The sequence below is a fragment of the Diabrotica virgifera genome, chromosome 3, assembly GCF_917563875.1.
Source record: "Diabrotica virgifera virgifera chromosome 3, PGI_DIABVI_V3a".
NCBI lineage: Eukaryota > Metazoa > Arthropoda > Insecta > Coleoptera > Chrysomelidae > Diabrotica > Diabrotica virgifera.
This window is the reverse complement of record NC_065445.1, coordinates 17,591,357-17,610,467: the sequence shown is the minus strand read 5'-3', so window position 1 is coordinate 17,610,467 and position 19,111 is coordinate 17,591,357. Positions and strand designations below refer to the sequence as shown.

Sequence of the window (19,111 nt, the reverse complement as noted above, 5' to 3'; positions counted from 1 at the left end):
CTAACACTAAAGATCCAATCAACTTTATGAATCGTAGTGGTGTTTACAGATTATCTTGTTCCGATTGTGATGCCTCTTATGTAGGAAGAACCTATAGATCACTGTCTACTAGAGCAGCAGAGCACACTAAACGTGACAATACATCAGCTTTCTCTCACCATCTCAAAGTCAACAAACACCACCTTAACATCCCAGATGGTGTGACTTTGATTCATAACATCCAAGATAAGAATACCCTTCGTTTAGACCTATATGAGGATTTAGAGATTGTCAGGGACGCAAGGACAAGTCCAAACTGTGTTAACCGTCAACTTTCTCTTAACCGTGATTTCACCCCCATTCATAGACAATTATTTCCATAATTCTATATTTTTATTCACCTTCACATTGGCCTTCTTTCCTATACATACCACGACAAACCCAAAATAAACAAAAAACCCAAACATTATACCTAATCAAATATTCTTTTAGTACTTCCAGTTTCTTTCACTCTGTGCTCCTGTCAAGACTCTATCTCTTCCATCTCATTCTTTAATTATTTTCACTTAACAAAATCATTTTCTCATTATATCAAAATCACACCATGGAACCCTTGATCTTTTCGGATATGACATTCTAATATAGACAATAACCAAAAATTTTGTTGAATTTCCAACATTTTAATTGATTCACTCTATTTTTCATTTAGATTAAAATAAAAAATAAATCTCAGCTATCAACATTTAATAAATTTACTTAATATCAACTTTGGTCAATACAATATTCAATCTAGAATTTCAATAGTTTAATATGTGACATATTCTTTTTACATTTAGAGCTTACAATCAAAATTAATTTTCTTCTTTGATCAAAACATGTACATTTCTTTCAGCGCAGTTTTCCTAATTTAATATCAGTCTTTATCCATTTAACAATTCACACAATTTAATTTCAAAACAGTAATTATATTTCATTTATTTGTCCACTGAACATAGGCAACTTACCTTATCACCTTTTTAATAATTTTTCTAAATTTAGATTTTCAATAGTTCTATATGGGACAAACTCTTTACATTCAGTCATAACAAAATATTTTTAGAGAAGATTTCTTGATTAAGATATGTACATACATTTTTTCAATTCCACTTCCCTTTTTTAATATCATTTCCTTTAATACCTCCAATAATTCACATTACAGATCTATAGATTGGTATTTTCTCATTATATTCGTTGGTTCCCTGAAACATATGCAACCGACCATTCACTATTGGCATTACTTCCAATTCTACAGCTGCTACTCTATTAAAATATCATATTTTGATAAAAAAATTTTAAAAATTTTCTATATAATTTTCAATAATATTCATTCATTATAACTTTGCTCAAATTAATATAATTATTATCAGTCCTATACAGTAGACAAACAGTCTATGACGTCACAGCATATGAGTAGAATTTTGCTTTTGTTTACGGTGCACTAATGAATATATCATTATAGCTTATTAACCTTTATTTACAATTTAGAATTCATATCAAACAAATTTAATAGTTGCATATTCACAATTGAATAATTAAGTTAAATATTAATGCACATTGTCAAAAATTTTTCGGTTGACATTTGAGAAATCCACCTATCTTCTTTGACATCTTGTCATGAATTTTCAGGCACCAATCTGTCTAATCAGTTGGTTGTTAACCTCTCACCTGATCACAACCTTGTGCTAATTCCGAGCAAGGATGACATACATCCACATGTGATACATTTTTAATCTTAAGACATCGACTTATTGTCGATTACTATACAGCTCATAATGTAGCAATAATGTTATTTTGAGGTTTTACACCTATTCAAGTGGCTAGTTTCAATTACTTGTACACTGGACGTAAGTAACCACATTTTCTTTTTTAACTGTCAAAATTTCACCCTTTTGCATTTCAATCTAAGTGGTTCACTTATTTCCAGGTTTACACTGAGGATGGTCAGTTTGACCGAAAACGTTTTGTACAACCACTCCCTTGTGGATGAATTTTAAAATTTTTTAATAAATTTATAATATACCTATATACAACAGAAGTGTTTACTTCATTCTACGTTAACTTTTAAATAGTTTTTAGATGAACCTTATATCGTAAATATGAACGGAGTTATTAAAAAAAAACAATAACATTTTTTGGAAAAATTTTTAAAAGATAAATTTTGAAAAAATTTTGGTGCATAAATTTTAACGCTATCAACATGTTCGGGGGCTCATTTAATAGATATTTTTAAGTACTTTGACAAATGTTTAATAAGTTTATGTTATAGAATGCATCAATTTCCCGTTATTTCAGCTTGAATACTTAAGAGTTTTTTACTCGCCGAAAAAAATATATATTATATTAACCATAACTCACTTTTAGTTAACATTAAAAGGTTTTTGTAGCAAGGGGTTTATTTAATTATTTATTAGCTTCCATTTTGATAATAATACCTTTTTTGTAAAAACTTACTTTTGAGTTATTGATGAAAAATTGGTTAAAAACATGCATTTTTCTCAAGAAAAATTAAAATCTTTTATCTATAATAACTCAAAAAGTTTTGATTTATTTTAATAACTTTATATAACAAATTTTGCTTGAAATTTGTCCCTCTATCGAATTATGGGGTTATTTTTAATAAATTAATTTTCACCCCCGAAAAGGGGTGGCATCCACCCCCAGGGTAAAAGCGCAAGTTGGCACCATGTCACCTTTGTTCCTTGAGATATCCTCTAGCCACTTACCAATTTTCAAACAAATCGATGGAGGTTCAACGAAATCGGAGGTAATAGCTCATATCCACTTTCAGTGACTCCACTAAAGGCAAGCGTCCACAGACCCGCATCGTACGCAACGGATTTTAGTTTGCCTTGTACAGAAACTTATGTAACCGCGTCCACTGATCCGCATCGTACGGATCGCATTATCGATTGTCAAACTAAAATCCGTTGCGTACGATGCGGGTCTGTGGACGCTTGGCTTAATTGTGTGAACATTGTTTTATTTTTTAATGTCAACGGAATTTAAAAATGACTTTATGATTTGCTTTACGTTACGTTAAGGCAGTTACAAAAACTACCTATTTTAACATTCATCATCTACGGCACGTTATTTGCTTTACGTATACGGAGATGCCTTATGCTACGTAGCAACAAAAACTCCCTAATGTTTAAGATTTAGTACCAGGACAGCAGAAATGACAAAGGGTGTCTCTCCACTGATAAGAGCTCAATTGAATTAGATCGTATGAAGTGTTGCCTTATTTTTGTATCAGGAGAGCAGAGGTTGCAAAGGGCAAGTCCGTTTATGAACTTGCTTGAAGCAAATCAACAATGTTTAAGATTTAGTACCAGGACAGCAGAAATGACAGAGGGTGTCTCTCTACTGATAAGAGCCCAATTAGATCAGTTTGTATAAAGTGTTGTCTAATTTTGGGCGAATTTTTAATTAAAATTTTATCAGGAATATTGGGTCTCCTAAATTTAGGCGTATTTTACATTTTATTTTAAATTGTAAGAGAAATAAAAGCCATTTTAAGAATTGTAGGTACTTTATTGCATAGTAAATACAAAAATTGAGCACAAAACAATATTTCATAAAGCATCTGTAACACGTTAACATCTAAAAAATAACTTCTTAAAAAAGTAAAAATCTCAATGTTGGTGACGCTTTTTAGAAAACAATGTATTCAATCGTTAACAAGTTGTATGCACCAATAGATAGATAAAACATATTAATAAAGTTTGCTAACATGCACTCCTTAATTAACACATTATATTGACCAAGTCTGACTAGGAATCTTTAACTTAGTTGCTGAATTTTAAAAATACGGAAAAAAATACCTGTTAGTGTAAAATGGATGAACAAAAGTCGAAGAATTATATTGATATTTATAAGGAATTAACAGACATTATCATTCCTTTTTTATATAAAAAGGCCATTGGAACAAAATAAATCAGTATAAAAGGTAGATACTAACTGGAATTTCTTAGGAATTGATATTAAAATGAATGTGTTTAAAATTTTAATTCGAACAGGAAACACTACCATTATTATGATTCTACTCTTTTTCACAGGAATTAGTCATAATTTTCATTGAAAATTTGTTGATTTTTCACGTATTTGATGTTAAAAATTGTGGTTAATAGTAGAAGAAACACATAAAATATATATGTAAAAAGATGTAAAGAACGAAGACATAAAAATAAAGAATGATGAACAGTAAATTAACAAAATCATAAGGAACGTATGTTTACTTGTCCACGTAGTTATTAATCATTCCTGTATAATTCAGAATATTTTCCAAGCCTTGAGAATATTGTTGCCTACTGTTTTTATAAATAACTTTTTTGGGTTATTGGAAAATTTTTCAACTAGGTCCACCCATATTTCTTCATCCTTTGCGAATCTCTGCACGTATATGTTTCCACCCATATACTACTCGTAGACCTTCGACCCACACTTGAAAAAAAGGGATTACCTCATTCATGAGACTTTTTTCAGTTATTCATGTTGAGTCCGACAACTTGTCTAATACGGAACATTTTCGGGAGGGGGCGTATCGTAAATAAAAAAAGTTTCTAAACTTTGGTGCGTCCGACAACTGGACTAGCCTTAAAAATTTGTCGGACAATATTACCAGTAAATTGTAAGTATTTTTATCAAACAATTCTGCAAAAAAATCGTCACTTATGACTCTATAGTGCGCCTCCTATATGGGGGTTGACGCATCATAAAGAGTCATAAAATTTATACCCCTCTGCTGATTTTGCAGGATATTTGATAAAAAGATCTACAATTAACTGCTAATATTGTCCGACAAATTTTTAAGGGTATTCCAGTTGTTGGACGCACCAAAGTTCCTCTATATTAACGAATCGCCCCCGCCTCAAAATTTTTCGTAATAAAAAAGAATGTGTGTGTACTTTGTACGCACGTAATAAGTTATACTTCTATTATATGATTTCAACGAAATCAATATACTTTAAACAGTTTATTTATATTTTATTTAAATATTAAACTAATTTTAATACTTACTACTTTCCAAAAATTTTTATTAAAACAATACCTACCAAAAATTAAAAAAATAAAACACACGCAAACACATTGAAACATGAAACAAAGAAATGATTTCTGAACAATTGTTGAGAAAATTTTAACTAAATACGTATTTTCTGAAAAAAAATATAATAAATATACTTACAATAATAAAATGTATAAAAAAAATAAAATTTGCATTGGGAATTGAACCTGCGTCTATCAGGTTGTTAGATTATTTTGAACTCACCCCACGCAGGATTTAACTACCGAGACACGTGAATGAAGTGGGAAGATATAGCATCTAAACGTTTTAAAATTTTTTGACAGTTGCTTATTAATATTCTCTTAGTTTAATCAAATAAGTTTGATTCTTGTGGAATTAAAATACAACAAAATATAGACTAAAAAAGCAATATATTAGATTGAGATTTTTTTTGGTAAATCAAAGCATTACCTAGATAGGTAAGTAGCTAGGTTAGCTAGGTAGGTACATTTTCCAAATAGGTATTTAATTTGTAATTTTTTATTACAACATTGAAACATTTACAATAAGGTACGTACCTGTTGCTTTTAAAAACTATTTAAAAAGTCACTACAATAATTATAAACTTGCTTTTTGTCTCTGTCCTCACAAAAATAAAAACTAATATACACATTTGTTTATGCATAATATCCATTTGAACAAATATTGACAGATGATTGTAACACTCAATCAGATCCCGCATAACGTTTGAGCGACTAAAACCATACTGTCGGTGTGCGCATGCGCCCGGCAAAATAAAAATTCACCCTCGTGACTAAAGAAGTATAACTTCAAAAACTTATCCGACTCGACATGGGTAACTGAATAAAAAGTCTCATGAGGGAGGTAATCATTTTATTTTGAAGTGTGGGCCAAGACCTATATATTTTTGAGGGTTTCAATACTCGCGAAATAAAAGGATACTGTTTAGGAATAAGGATAATCAGAAGATTGGCCCATAATTGAATTGCTTATTTCAGGAACAACCTAAGTCACATTTTAGCGATTTTGAGTTTATTACACTAACATGTTTTTCTGTGGGATTATTCAGAAATATATATGAATATTTTAAATCATTATAAAATCAACTAGGCTTACGGGACTAAGGTGTATTCTACATTATATTGTGTGTAAGCCACAGAAATATAATGTTGGTTTAATAAACTCAAAATTGCCAAAATGTGACTTAGGTTGTTTCTGAAATAAGCGATTCAATTGTTTTACCTAAACACAAATATCTCTGTTACACCTCTACGTATTTTCAAAAATTATAGGGGAGAGTTGGACAAAACGGGATACCATTCTTGTTTACTTTTACTACGGAAAATATGTTTAAGAAATTATCATATTATTTTTTATAGGTATAACATTTATTATGTTATATAATACTAACGAAAAAGAAAAGTTCATAAATGTATGAAAATAGTAAAAAAAAAATTAATTAAAGTCCTACACATCCCGTTTTACCCAACCACGGTTGGATAAAACGGGATAGGTTTATAATATTTAATTTTTTGGATAAAATGATCTAAAACTTAATTTATGTCTAAATTAAGTAGACATTAAACTGTATAGTAAAATTTACTTTTGAAATAATAATATCTTCAGTAATCGGAAACTTAAAAATAGGCGTTTTTTATGTTTTATGGCAAAATGGAAAATAAGACCTTTTATTTAGGACTAGGTGCGTATATCAGAACAAAGGTCACATAAAAATATGTTGTTCTTCTCTGCGGTATGATAAAACGCTTCATATCTCTATTTAAAAAATTAATAGGTCAACAAATAAATAGGTAGATAAAACGGGACATAAGAAACTGTATCCCATTTTATCCAACTTATAAGTGTCCCGTTTTGTCCAATTCAGACATTTTTCAAAACAAAAGTGGCTGCTGCCTAAATGTGAAAGTAAAATTAGGTAGACTACACATGAGAATATTCGTTAATGATTGCTTAATTAAATATAATAGTCACCGGAATTATATTTTTATTTATGTAGGCAGTATAATGTAGAAAACAGCGCACTTAAAAGTACAAAGTATCAAAAAAATAGAGTCGAAACAATTCTAAACACAACTTTTCATCAAATAGTGGCATCAAGGTAAAACGAACTGAGAATGTTAAAATGACGACTGATAACAAGTTTCCGTCGTTGTGCGATTGATAGCACCACTAGTTGGGTCTCTAGGCTAGGTATCCCGTTTTATCCAACTCTCCTCTAAATTCATAATGTTTCCATATTTTTTGTCTATGAATGTAATAACTTGTAACAACTGTAAAAACATTAATACCTAAATACTAAAGGGTCTCATTTACTATTCATTTATAGTAATGATTAAACAGACTATATAGTAATGAAACAAATCTTTATTATTAAAAAAGAATGGTATTTGCAAATATTAATCAGATGCAAACACGTTATTTGAAATATACAAAAATGTACATTATTTCCTAAAGTTCATTGCACGTCATCAATGACATTTCTACTATGCCATAGTATGTACATCCAACTGTTTGGAAATTCTTTAGATTCTCTAGAAGATTATTTTTTTTAAGATTGAATTCTTCTCCATCTTTTCAGTGAGCCTATTTACAAGCTCGTGACATGTCCAGGAGTTGGCATCAGCTATCATAACTAACAATAGTGCAGTCACTGAAGGTGGATATGAGCTATTACCTCCGATTTCGTTGAACCTCCATATATTTGCATGAAAATTGGTGAGTGGTTAGAGGATATCTCAAGGAACAAAGGTGACATGGTGCCAACTTGCGCTTTTACCCTGGGGGTGGATGCCACCCCTTCTCGGGGGTGAAAATTATTTTATTGAAAATAACCCCAAAATTTTATAGGAAACAAATTCTAAGCAAAATTTGTTAAGTTATTAAAATAAATCAAAACTTTTTGGCATGTTTTTAACCGATTTTTCATCAATAACTCCAAAATTATAAATTTTTACAAAAAAGTTATTATTACCCAAATTGAAGCTAATAAAAAATTAAATAAACCCTTTACTAGAAAAACCTTTTAATGTTAACTAAAAGTGAGTTATAGCATTGTTTATCTACACATGTCAGTTATACAAGGTCTAGTTATACAATGGTTATAGGTAATTGAATATATTTTTTTTTCGGCGAGTAAAAAAATCTAAGTATTCAAGCTGAAATAACCGGAAAATGATGCATTTTATAACAAAAACTTATTAAAATTTATGCACCAAATTTTTTTCAAAAATTATCTTTAAAATTTTTCCAAAAAATGTTATTGTTTTTTTTTTAATAACTTCGTTTATTTTTACGATATCAGGTTTATCTAAAAACCGTTTAAAAGTTAATTCTAAGGGCTATTTAACCACGTTGAATTTAATCTTTTAGACCCCCTACTTTTTTTAAAAATAAAAGGTTAAATGGCCCCGCTTGCATGGTTTTCACAGCAAAATTTAAGATTTAAACGTTTCTATCTCGGTTATTTTTTACCCTAAGGAAATAGTAATACAGGTAGAATATTTGACACAGAAAAAACTAAAATTTGGTTATATATATCATTTTTTACGTATATTGAGTATTTTTGGAGTTATTATCAAAAGAATATGAAAATTACAATAATTTTAAAAATGATTTTTTTAAATTATATCTTTTTTTTTCAAAAATATGCATTCAAAACCAGTCAAAATTATTGAAATTATTACTTATGCTAATATAAAGAAGCTCTTGCAAGGATTACTATAAATTTTAATTTTTGTGGAAATGGCGTATGTTTTATTTTTCACTTTTTCCTAAAAAATTCGACAGGGTTCTTTTATTTTCATCATAACTTGCATAATTTTGACGCTATTAACTTGTTCTCAAGCTCCTTTAATAGGTATTACGAAGTACGTTGACAAATGATTAGAAGGTATATTTTATACATTGCATCATCTTCCCGTTATTTAAGCTTGAATACTTAGATTTGAGTACTCGTCGAAAAAAATACACATTCAATTGCAAATAACTCACTTTGAACTAACATTAGTTTAGTTCTTTAAGTGAGGAATGTATTCAGTTTTTTATTATCATCAACTTCAGTAATAGTAACTATTTTGTAAGAGCTTATAGTTTTTGAGTTATACGTGAAAAACGGATTTAAAACATGCATTTTTTTACGAAAAAATAAAATCTTTGGTCTTTAATAACTCAAAAAGTGTTGATTTATATTAAGAACTTTATATAACAAATTTTGCTTATAATTTGTCCCTCTATCGACTTAAGGTATTATTTTTAATAAAATAATTTTCATCCCCGAGAAGGGGTGGCATCCACTCCCAGGGTAAAAGCACAAGGTGGCATCATGTCACCTTTGTTCCTTGAGGTATCTTCTAATTACTCACCAATTTTCATGAAAATCGATGGAGGTTCAACGAAATCTGAGGTGAAAACCTTCAGTGACTCCACTACAATAAATCATGGCGATACAACATGCCGACGTATGCGCATGTGACCTACTTGATAAATATCACGAGGGCTCTAAAAGATCGAAAAACACACAATATGTATTTTTTTGTAAGTACCGGTTAATTTTGTAACTGAATTTAATAACAAATAATTATTCATTATTTTTTGTCCTTCCAATTGTCCATACACCTCTGAGGTGATTCCTATTCCCTATATAGGAATTCCCTATTATCACCATAATGTGGCAACTCTTTTTGAAAATGTCAACGTCAAAATTGGACGACGTGCAAAGATTTATAAAAAAAAACACCAATTATAAACACACCTTCTTGATTTAGATTAAAATTTTCTGTAGCTACTGAGTCTTCAGGTTGAGGAATTTAGAATTGTATATCAGCTTTTTTTTATTTTAAAGAAAAGGACAAACACTTCACATTTTATATAAAAAAGGAATGTTCTGGGCTCTGGTTTAATTTCTATGAAACTATATAACTTGTTGCACGTTTTAATATACAGTTCGTTTAAAAATTACATACTTCAACATCCTTACACTACATTTTAAAGTAGCTACGAGAATGTAACTCTTACAGGACTGTCCCACCCTTTCGATGGTACCGCTTTCCTAGATCCGGAACAATCATTGCACACTCCTCCCCCACATTCCCTACAGTGATACAAGGGTCTTAAGGGTCCAAATTGCTTTTTGCAAATCCAACATTCTATGCATTCGTTATCAGGAGTCCAGTATGTAGGTCGAGTAGATTCCTATATGTATTCCTTAGGGATATCTAACACCGAGGTGACGGCATAGATGGTACTGATGACTGTTTCACCGATTGTCGGGCAAGGTTTTCTGGGGGATCTCCCACATTGGAGAGATTTGGCCGTAAATTGCTGTAGCAACTGTCACATACCGTTACCATAATGCGACAACCCTGCGCGAAAATGTCAACGTCAAAATTGGATGACGTGCAAAGATGTTATAAGAAAATTCCAATTATAAACACAACTTTCATTAGATTTAGATTACAATTTTCCGTAGCTACTAAAATTATGTTGAGTCTTTTAGGTTGACGAATTTAGAATTATATATCAACTCTTTCTCATTTTAAAGAGAAGAACAAAATCACTTCACATTTTATAAAAAAAGGAATGCTTTGGTTTAATTTCTATGAACCTATATAACTTGTTGCACGTTTTAATATAAAGTTCGTTAAAAATTACATACTTCAACATCAATTAACCACATTTTAAAGTAGCTACGAGAATGTTGGTCTTATATTGTTCGTGTATAAAAAATTTCATCAGTACTCAACAAGTATCGGCACTTGCTACAAACTCTCACCGGGCTGTCCCACCCTTTCGAGGTTACCGCTTTCCTAGATCCGGAACAATCATTGCATAACCCCCTTCCACATTCCCTACAGTGATGTAAAGGTCTTAACATTCTATGCATTCGTTGTCGGGAGTCCAGTATGTAGGTCGAGCAGATTCTTTTATGTATTCCTTAGGGATATCTAGCACCGAGGTAACGGCAGAGATGGTACTGATGACTGTTTCGCCAATTTGTCGAGTTTTTCGAGGAATCTCCCATTTTGCAGAGAGTTGGCGGTTGATCAATGTAGCAACTGTCACATAGCCTTACAACAATGTGGCAACCCTGTGCGAAAATGTCAACGTCAAAATTGGATGACGTGCAAAGATTCTATAAGAAAATACCAATTATAAACACACCTTCATTAGATTTAGATCAAATATTCTGTAGCTACTAAAATTTTGTTGAGTATTTGAGGTTGACCAATTCAGAATTTTAGATCAGCTTTTTCTCATTTTAATGAGAAGAAAAAAACATCACATTTTATAAAAAAAAGGAATGTTCTGGTTTAATTTCTATGGAACTATATAACTTGTTGCATTTTTTAATATAAAGTTCGTTTAAAAATTACATACTTCAACATCATTTCACCACATTTTAAAGTAGCTACGAGAATGTTAGTCTTATATTGTTTGTGTATTATAAATTTCATCAGTACTCAACAAGTATCCCGCTCAACATGCGCATATCTCAAAGAAACAATTTGTACATTACAGTCCTACATGGCCCAATCATCGGCACTTGCTACAAACTCTCACCGGACTGTTCCACCCTTTCGAGGGTACCGCTTTCCTAGATCCGGAACAATCATTGCACACCCCCCTCCCAAATTCTCTACAGTAATGCAAAGGTCTTAACAGTCCAAATTGCTTTTTACAAACACAACATTCTATGCATTCGTTGTCGGGAGTCCAGTATGTAGGTCGAGCAGATTCTTTTATGTATTCCTTAGGGATATCTAGCACCGAGGTGACGGCAGAGATGGTACTGATGACTGTTTCGCCAATTTGTCGAGTTTTTCGAGGAATCTCCCATTTTGCAGAGAGTTGGCGGTTGAACAATGTAGCAACTGAATTCTTTTATGATTCTTTTATGTATTCCTTAGGGATATCTAGCACCGAGGTGACGGCAGAGATGGTACTGATGACTGTTTCGCCAATTTGTCGAGTTTTTCGAGGAATCTCCCATTTTGCAGAGAGTTGGCGGTTGAACAATGTAGCAACTGAATTCTATAAGAAAATACCAATTATAAACACACCTTCATTAGATTTAGATTAAATATTCTGTAGCTACCAAAATTTTGTTGAGTATTTGAGGTTGACGAAATCAGAATTTTAGATCAGCTTTTTCTCATTTTAAAGAGAAGAAAAAAACACATCACATTTTATAAAAAATGGAATGTTCTGGTTTAATTTCTATGAACCTAACAACTTGTTGCATTTTTTAATATAAAGTTCGTTTAAAAATTACATATACATACTTTAACATAATTTTACCACATTTTAAAGTAGCTACGAGAATGTTAGTCTTATATTGTTTGTGTATCATAAACTTCATCAGTACTCAACAAGTATCCCGCTCAATATGCGCATATCTCAAAGGAACAATTTGTACATTACAGTCCTACATGGCACCAATCATCGGCACTTGCTACAAACTCTCACCGGGCTGTCCCACCCTTTCGAGGGTACCGCTTTCCTAGATCTGAGACAATCATTGCACACCCCCTTCCATACTCCCTACAGTGATGCAAAGGTCTTAATGGTCCAAACTGCTTTTTACAAACCCAACATCTATGCATTCGTTGTCGGGAGTCCAGTATGTAGGTCGAGAAGATTCTTTTATGTATTCCTTAGGGATATCTAGCACCGAGGTGACGGCAGAGATGGTACTGATGACTGTTTCGCCAATTTGTCGTGTTTTTCGAGGAATCTCCCATTTTGCAAAGAGTTGGCGGTTGATCAATGTAGCAACTGTTACATAGCCTTACCACAATGTGGCAACCCTGTGCGAAAATGTCAACGTCAAAATTGGATGACGTGCAAAGATTCTATAAGAAAATACCAATTATTATAAACACACCTTCATTAGATTTAGATTAAATATTCTGTAGCTACTAAAGTTTTATTGAGTATTTGAGATTGACGAATTCAGAATTTTAGATCAGCTTTTTCTCATTAAAAAAAAAAAGAAAAACACATCACATTTTATAAAAAAAGGAATGTTCTGGTTTAATTTCTACGAAACTATATAACTTGTTGCATTTTTTAATATAAAGTTCGTTTAAAAATTACATACTGCAACATCATTTCACCACATTTTAAAGTAGCTACGAGAATGTTAGTCTTATATTGTTTGTGTATTATACATTTCATCAGTACTCAACAAGTATCCCGCTCAACATGCGCATATCTCAAAGGAACAATTTGTACATTACAGTCCTACATGGCACCAATCATCGGCACTTGCTACAAACTCTCACCGGACTGTCCCACCCTTTCGAGGGTACCGCTTTCCTAGATCCGGAACAATCATTGCACACCCCCCTCCCACATTCCCTACAGTGATGCAAAGGTCTTAACGGTCCAAATTGCTTTTTACAAACCCAACATTCTATGCATTCGTTGTCGGGAGTCCAGTATGTAGGTCGAGCAGATTCTTTTATGTATTCCTTAGGTATATCTAGTACCGAGGTGACGGCAGAGATGGTACTGATGACTGTTTCGCCGATTTGGCGAGCGCGGTTTTCTGAGGGATCTCCCATATTGGAGAGAGTTGGAGGTTGATCGCTGTAGCAACTGTCACACACCCTTACGTCTTCTAGCCACCCCTTCGCTGGAACAGGCTGCCGTTTGGAAGAACAGCCATCGCAGAAACCCTCACCACACGAGCGACAATGATGTTTTTTGGCGTGTGGCAGGAACGGTATCTTACACAGGAAACATACCTAAAATAAAAATTAAATTATATCAAGTATTGATTACCTATGATATGCATATTATACCCGCGTATTAACTGATAACATACCATTGGACAGCTTGGCAACGTAGCGCTAAGTGTGTAAATATTAATCGTTTTAACTCCTACATTAAACACGAGTTTTTCGCGAAGTACAGAACAAAACAATTATATCCAACGCATAAAGTGTGAAGTTAATCGGGTAATATTTAGCGCAGAGCGTTTACTCTTCTTCTCCTTTTTCATAATCTCTAGTGCCCTTCACGGCGTCGGATGTAGTGTTCCGTCTCTTATCTATTTCTTCCATGCGCTTCTATTGGTGGCCTTCTTCATACCTCTTATACAGGGTGTCCCGGAAAATAGTGCGTTCCTTCAAGGTACGGGCTAAGTGTACCATTTAGAGCCAAAAAGTCTGATACATTTTTTTGTAAAGTCAACCGTTTTCAAAAAAATACTTTATTAATTTTAATGCATTTGATTAATGTCCACAGAAATGCAAATACAGCCGGCAACGCTGCGTTCCTTCTTCTGTGTAAAAATAATTTTACTGGAACTCAACTATCATGAATCATCGACCCTTATTAGGCATAATATTATGTATTGATAAAATACTGATAACAGTGATAGAAAAACAGCATATTATTTGTGTTTATTAAATATCTAAAAATAAAGTTTGTATAGTGTTTTAACTTACATGAAAAACTTTTATTACAATGAGAATCAAGCTACGTCTTCAAGAAGTATCTATCGGCAGGACATGTTACAAAAAATTTGAGTATTACGGTATTATATTTCTCCATTCAATCTTCTGGGAAGTTCGAGTGGTTCAATCAGATGATTACTAATAATCCCAGCCCATACATTAATACTTTTGGCATTATAAAAGTAAAACGCACAACACCATTTCTCGTAAAACAAGCTTTATCTGCACACAACACTTTACACATTTTGTTTTGAAACCATCTACAAATCCTTAAACTTCGAGGTAAATCACCTTGGTGTACCTAAATCTTGCACTAATTATTATACACTATAGGTACGTAATTAACATGATACTTGCGATCAAAATCATGACAATAATGTACATAGTATGTATGTATTCTCGGGTTACAGGTAAGTATGATACGACTGTTTGTGTTTACAATTTTAAATATCTTCGCTATGCCAAAATAAATAAAACTGCCGGATTGCCAAATGTAAATTTTAGTAAAAGACATTATTTTATTTGTTTGAGGCAACAGATGACTTTAGAAAAAAAAATTATAAGAAAGTTTTCTTTTAAATGGTGCATTCTACCCTCACCTTTAAGGAACGCACTATTTTCCGGGACACCCTGTATTCATGTTTCTCTTTTACTGATCTGATCCATTCATGGCTTCCTCGGCCTTTTGTATTATTTAATGTTTAATATACGTGAGTAGCCTTCTTCAGTTTATTACTTATTGCCATGTCCGTTTTCCCATTATTTTCCCAAATATTCAAAAGTAGATACTGGTTCTATTACTTGTTCCCTTACTATTATATTGGTATTCCTTTCTTTTTTCTCATCTTCATTTATTATCATAAATTTTGAATTATTGAGATTCAGATAGAATAGATCTCAGTGTGTTTGTTGTTGAAATTTATTGAGATTAAAATTATTGATTATTAAAATATTATTATTAAAATATATTATTAAAATATATTATTAAAATATTAAAATTTTGCCAAATGTCTTATTCGTTTTTTCATTTTCTCTGCTGTGTCTGTGATTAAAACTATGGTAATATATTTATTATATATATTTATGTATATAGTTACCAACCAGCCGCTGCACTATATCTTAAAGCAGAACTATCAAAATTTGTGTGTACTATATTTCTTACTTATACTATATATACATTTGAAGAAAATATGTGAAAGATTGAGCATATCTACTTACTTTAATTTCGTGGTTTGGCCTCCAGTAACTAGGTGCTATTTTATCAGCTGCCCAATCGCTCAGTAACTTTTTAGGCTGAGATCCTACATGAGATATCACATCAGTGAACATGCTTACTCCGTCCAAGACTTTTTGAGCTGAATTGAGTGATCCGAACAAAGATCTCTCCTGAAAAAAGGGTTTGTTCTATTTAAAGCATATTTTGTTGCACACACTGTATAATTTTCCAGCCCTTAAAGACATTTCTATGATTATGTTTATTTCAAATGTGCAAATGTGTGTATTTAGGACAATAACAACAATTAATGTAAGTGTATGCATGTGACGTATTATATAAGCGATGTCTGTAAGGGTTTAAATTATTTATAAATACCACTCACCCCTGGCCACATATGAACTACCTCTGCCCTTACAGCTGCATCTTCTGGATTTTTGTTACCATACCAATGCTGTCTGCTTCTGAAAATTTCTCCACATTTAGGACACTCTATCACGTAACCAGCCCATACGTAATTCAAATAGCTGGACCAGGAATTATCAGTCATCGTTTGATAGCTGGGTTTAACCACTGATCTGTGTCCGTTTTTGTAGCAAGCCTAAAAGAAACAATCTACTGTAACATAAGTCCAAGTACTGTCATAGCGAAGAAGTGCGTCATTTGTTTTGTATACTGGGGTATAGAGGGCGACACTAATGAAATATCAGTAAAAAATGTCCCACCAGTTAGTTAAGCAATGGCCCCTGTAACAAGTCGTCAACAACGAATACGAGAGCATTCTTTACGGCAGTATATTTTAGTAGAGGAAGAACACTACCTAAATCCAACAGAAGTTGCTAAAATCATAAGAGTAAAAAGGAACCAGGGCACCAGGAATGAAAGGCATCCACAAAATAGTACTTCAGGAACTTCTGAAGAAAATGATAGTACATTTATTGTATGTACTACATTTTTGGATTTTGTCTAGAAAATGCGCAATTTCCGAACAACTGGAAACATGTAAAGATCATCCCTCTACTAAAACCAATGAAGGACGGAAGAAGACCAGAAATCTACAGGCCAATTTCCCTACTGGAATCCATAGCAAAAATATTGGAGAATATCATCTACATAAGACTGATAAAACATGCAGAAAGACGAAGAATTATACAGGAGGACCAATTTGAATTCAGAAAAGGAAGGAACTGCGAACTACAACTAATAACGTTATCAACGACACAAAAATTCGGTTCAACAGGAAACAGAAGACAGGAATGGCCATCCATGACATCGAAAATGCCTACGACACGGTCTGGAAGAAAGTCCTAATCTAGAAGATGGAAAGAGCTAGATTGCCTCATTACTTAGTTAATATATGTGGCAAATATTTAACTAATAAGAAGTTTCAGCCGACCAAAAGATGTATGGGATACAAGAAGTCTATATTCTATCGCCCATTTTGTACATTTTTGTTTCAGACTTACCAACATATGCTAGAACAAACACAGCTAGATGGATGTATGCAGACGATACAGCCATTGGAATCATCAGTCAAATACCTGCAAGTACACCTCGACTGGAAACTGAACTTCACAAAACATTGAAGCTAACCATGATAAAAGCTGCATTATTAAAAAGACTAATATTCAACCTTACATGTTATTATAAAAAGACTAATATTCAACCTTACTTCCCGTCTACCTGAACAATTTGATATTTTCTGAAGATATTAATATATTAAAAACAATTTACGAACATATCAAAAATTGTAAATATAGATTGTAGCAATAAAATTTACCCTGTATTTAAGAAATTTTGTTAAAACAAAGCAGGCATGTTTGTTAAAACAAAACAAACATGTTTGTTTTGTTGTTATTTTGTTTTAAATAATCCTGTAGATTTAAGTAATTATTGTATATTATAATTGAAAAAAGAAAAGAACAAAAAAAAAGAGAAAAAGAAAAGAAAAAAAAAAAAAAGAAAAAAAACAGAAAAAATAAAAAAAGAAAAAAAAAAAAAGAAAAAAAAACTAAGAAGATGTAAACCTCTGCGAGGATGAATCGGGTTTACGTCTTAGCGTAGTACAAAAAAAAAACAATTTATAAAAAATAACAATAAAAAAATTAATAAAAAAAAACAAATTAACAATATAAAAAAAATGCAAAAAAAATACAAAAAAAATAAAAATTTACAAAAAAAAATGAACAACCAAAATAGAGTATTATTTAGATAATAATGTTAGTTTGTTATGTATTTAGAGTTAGAAATACAGAAAAAATTCCTCTGATTGAAAAATCAAATTTGTTTGTTTTTAAAATAACAAAATGTCTGGCTAATTGGCTCGGCCAAAGCCATCAAATTCACTCAAAAAAAAAACCTTACATGTTTAGAATCAGCCCTCTAAAGAGGGCCTAGAAAATCCAGCTGTACCAGGCCTGACACGATATCACAAGAAGCATGATACTATACATAACAAAATAATGTTATTTATAGTATCATGGATACGACGTCACAAGAAGCATGATACTGTAAATAACAAGATAGGATCTTCCCGTAACGCAAATACGTCCGAGTTCGCGCATCGCATGACGTAACTGCAGACCGGAATTTGAATTCTTGTTGTTAGCTTATAGTCCAGCCTGTAACGTCGCCCCCGTTAGGTAACATATTCCGATTCGATTTTTTTGCACAAACTCACAGTTGAGTCCCTGAATCTTTACCCGTGCGTCATCATTTAAAGCATACGAAATAAGTCGATGGTAAGTCGGAAATTGAAATTTACTAAACGCAACAGTGACAAGTGACAGTAAAGCGCTGGTTTCCTCGAAAGCGGCACCGACAAACTGCGACCGTAGCACTGCGATTAATTACGTCAGATTACGGTGAAAAATTCAAGGCTCTTCACTACGGCAATGGAATGTGCAAACTCAGCAAGCGGTGGCTTCCAACGCATCCTTGGAAACCACCGCTATTATTTTGCATGGTACAGTTTTTTATGACGTCATTCATCGCAGTGTTATGGTCGCAGTTTGTCGACACCGCTTTCGAGGAAACCAGCGCTTAAGTGACTTGCTGTTGCGTTTAGTAAATTTCAATTTCCGACTTATCATCGACTTATTTCGTATGCTTTAAATGATGACGCACGGGAAAAAATTCAGGGACTCAACTGTAAAAAGAGTACCTTATAACAAATACACAGAGTGCCGGGAGGTGCCGCCGTCGGAAAATTGTTTAAACAATTTTTTTAAACAAATTCAAAAAATTAATTTTTTCACTTCGTATAATTTTTTTTAGATTCTTTGGGTGATTATGAGCCAAAAAGGTCTCTTGTAATTTTTCTCTAAAATTGACTGTTGTTGAGTTATACTCGATTTAAAATTTGGAAAACGCGAA

The 19,111-nt window shown here is 32.4% G+C and overlaps 1 protein-coding gene and 1 long non-coding RNA gene across 5 annotated transcripts in view; one reads left to right on the top strand and one right to left on the bottom strand.

The window, feature by feature from the left end:
• Positions 1–3: 3 nt before the first annotated feature.
• LOC126882783 (uncharacterized) lies at positions 4–18,123 on the top strand. Its single transcript, XR_007697389.1, has 2 exons — positions 4–1,862; positions 17,197–18,123. It is a non-coding gene; the product is annotated as an uncharacterized LOC126882783 (long non-coding RNA).
• Positions 3,529–19,111, bottom strand: part of LOC114328824 (zinc finger FYVE domain-containing protein 1) — a 54,491-nt gene continuing 38,908 nt past the window's right edge. For 3 of the 4 annotated variants that reach the window (XM_050647812.1, XM_050647814.1, XM_050647815.1), the window contains exons 6-8: positions 16,122–16,337; positions 15,742–15,927; positions 3,529–13,809 (exon numbers count right to left, since the gene is read on the bottom strand). In XM_050647812.1, the coding sequence (XP_050503769.1) occupies positions 13,318–13,809; positions 15,742–15,927; positions 16,122–16,337 (894 nt within the window). In that variant the 3' untranslated portion in view covers positions 3,529–13,317. The remainder of the gene's footprint in view (positions 13,810–15,741; positions 15,928–16,121; positions 16,338–19,111) is intronic. The other variant, XM_050647813.1, reaches the window with a different exon arrangement.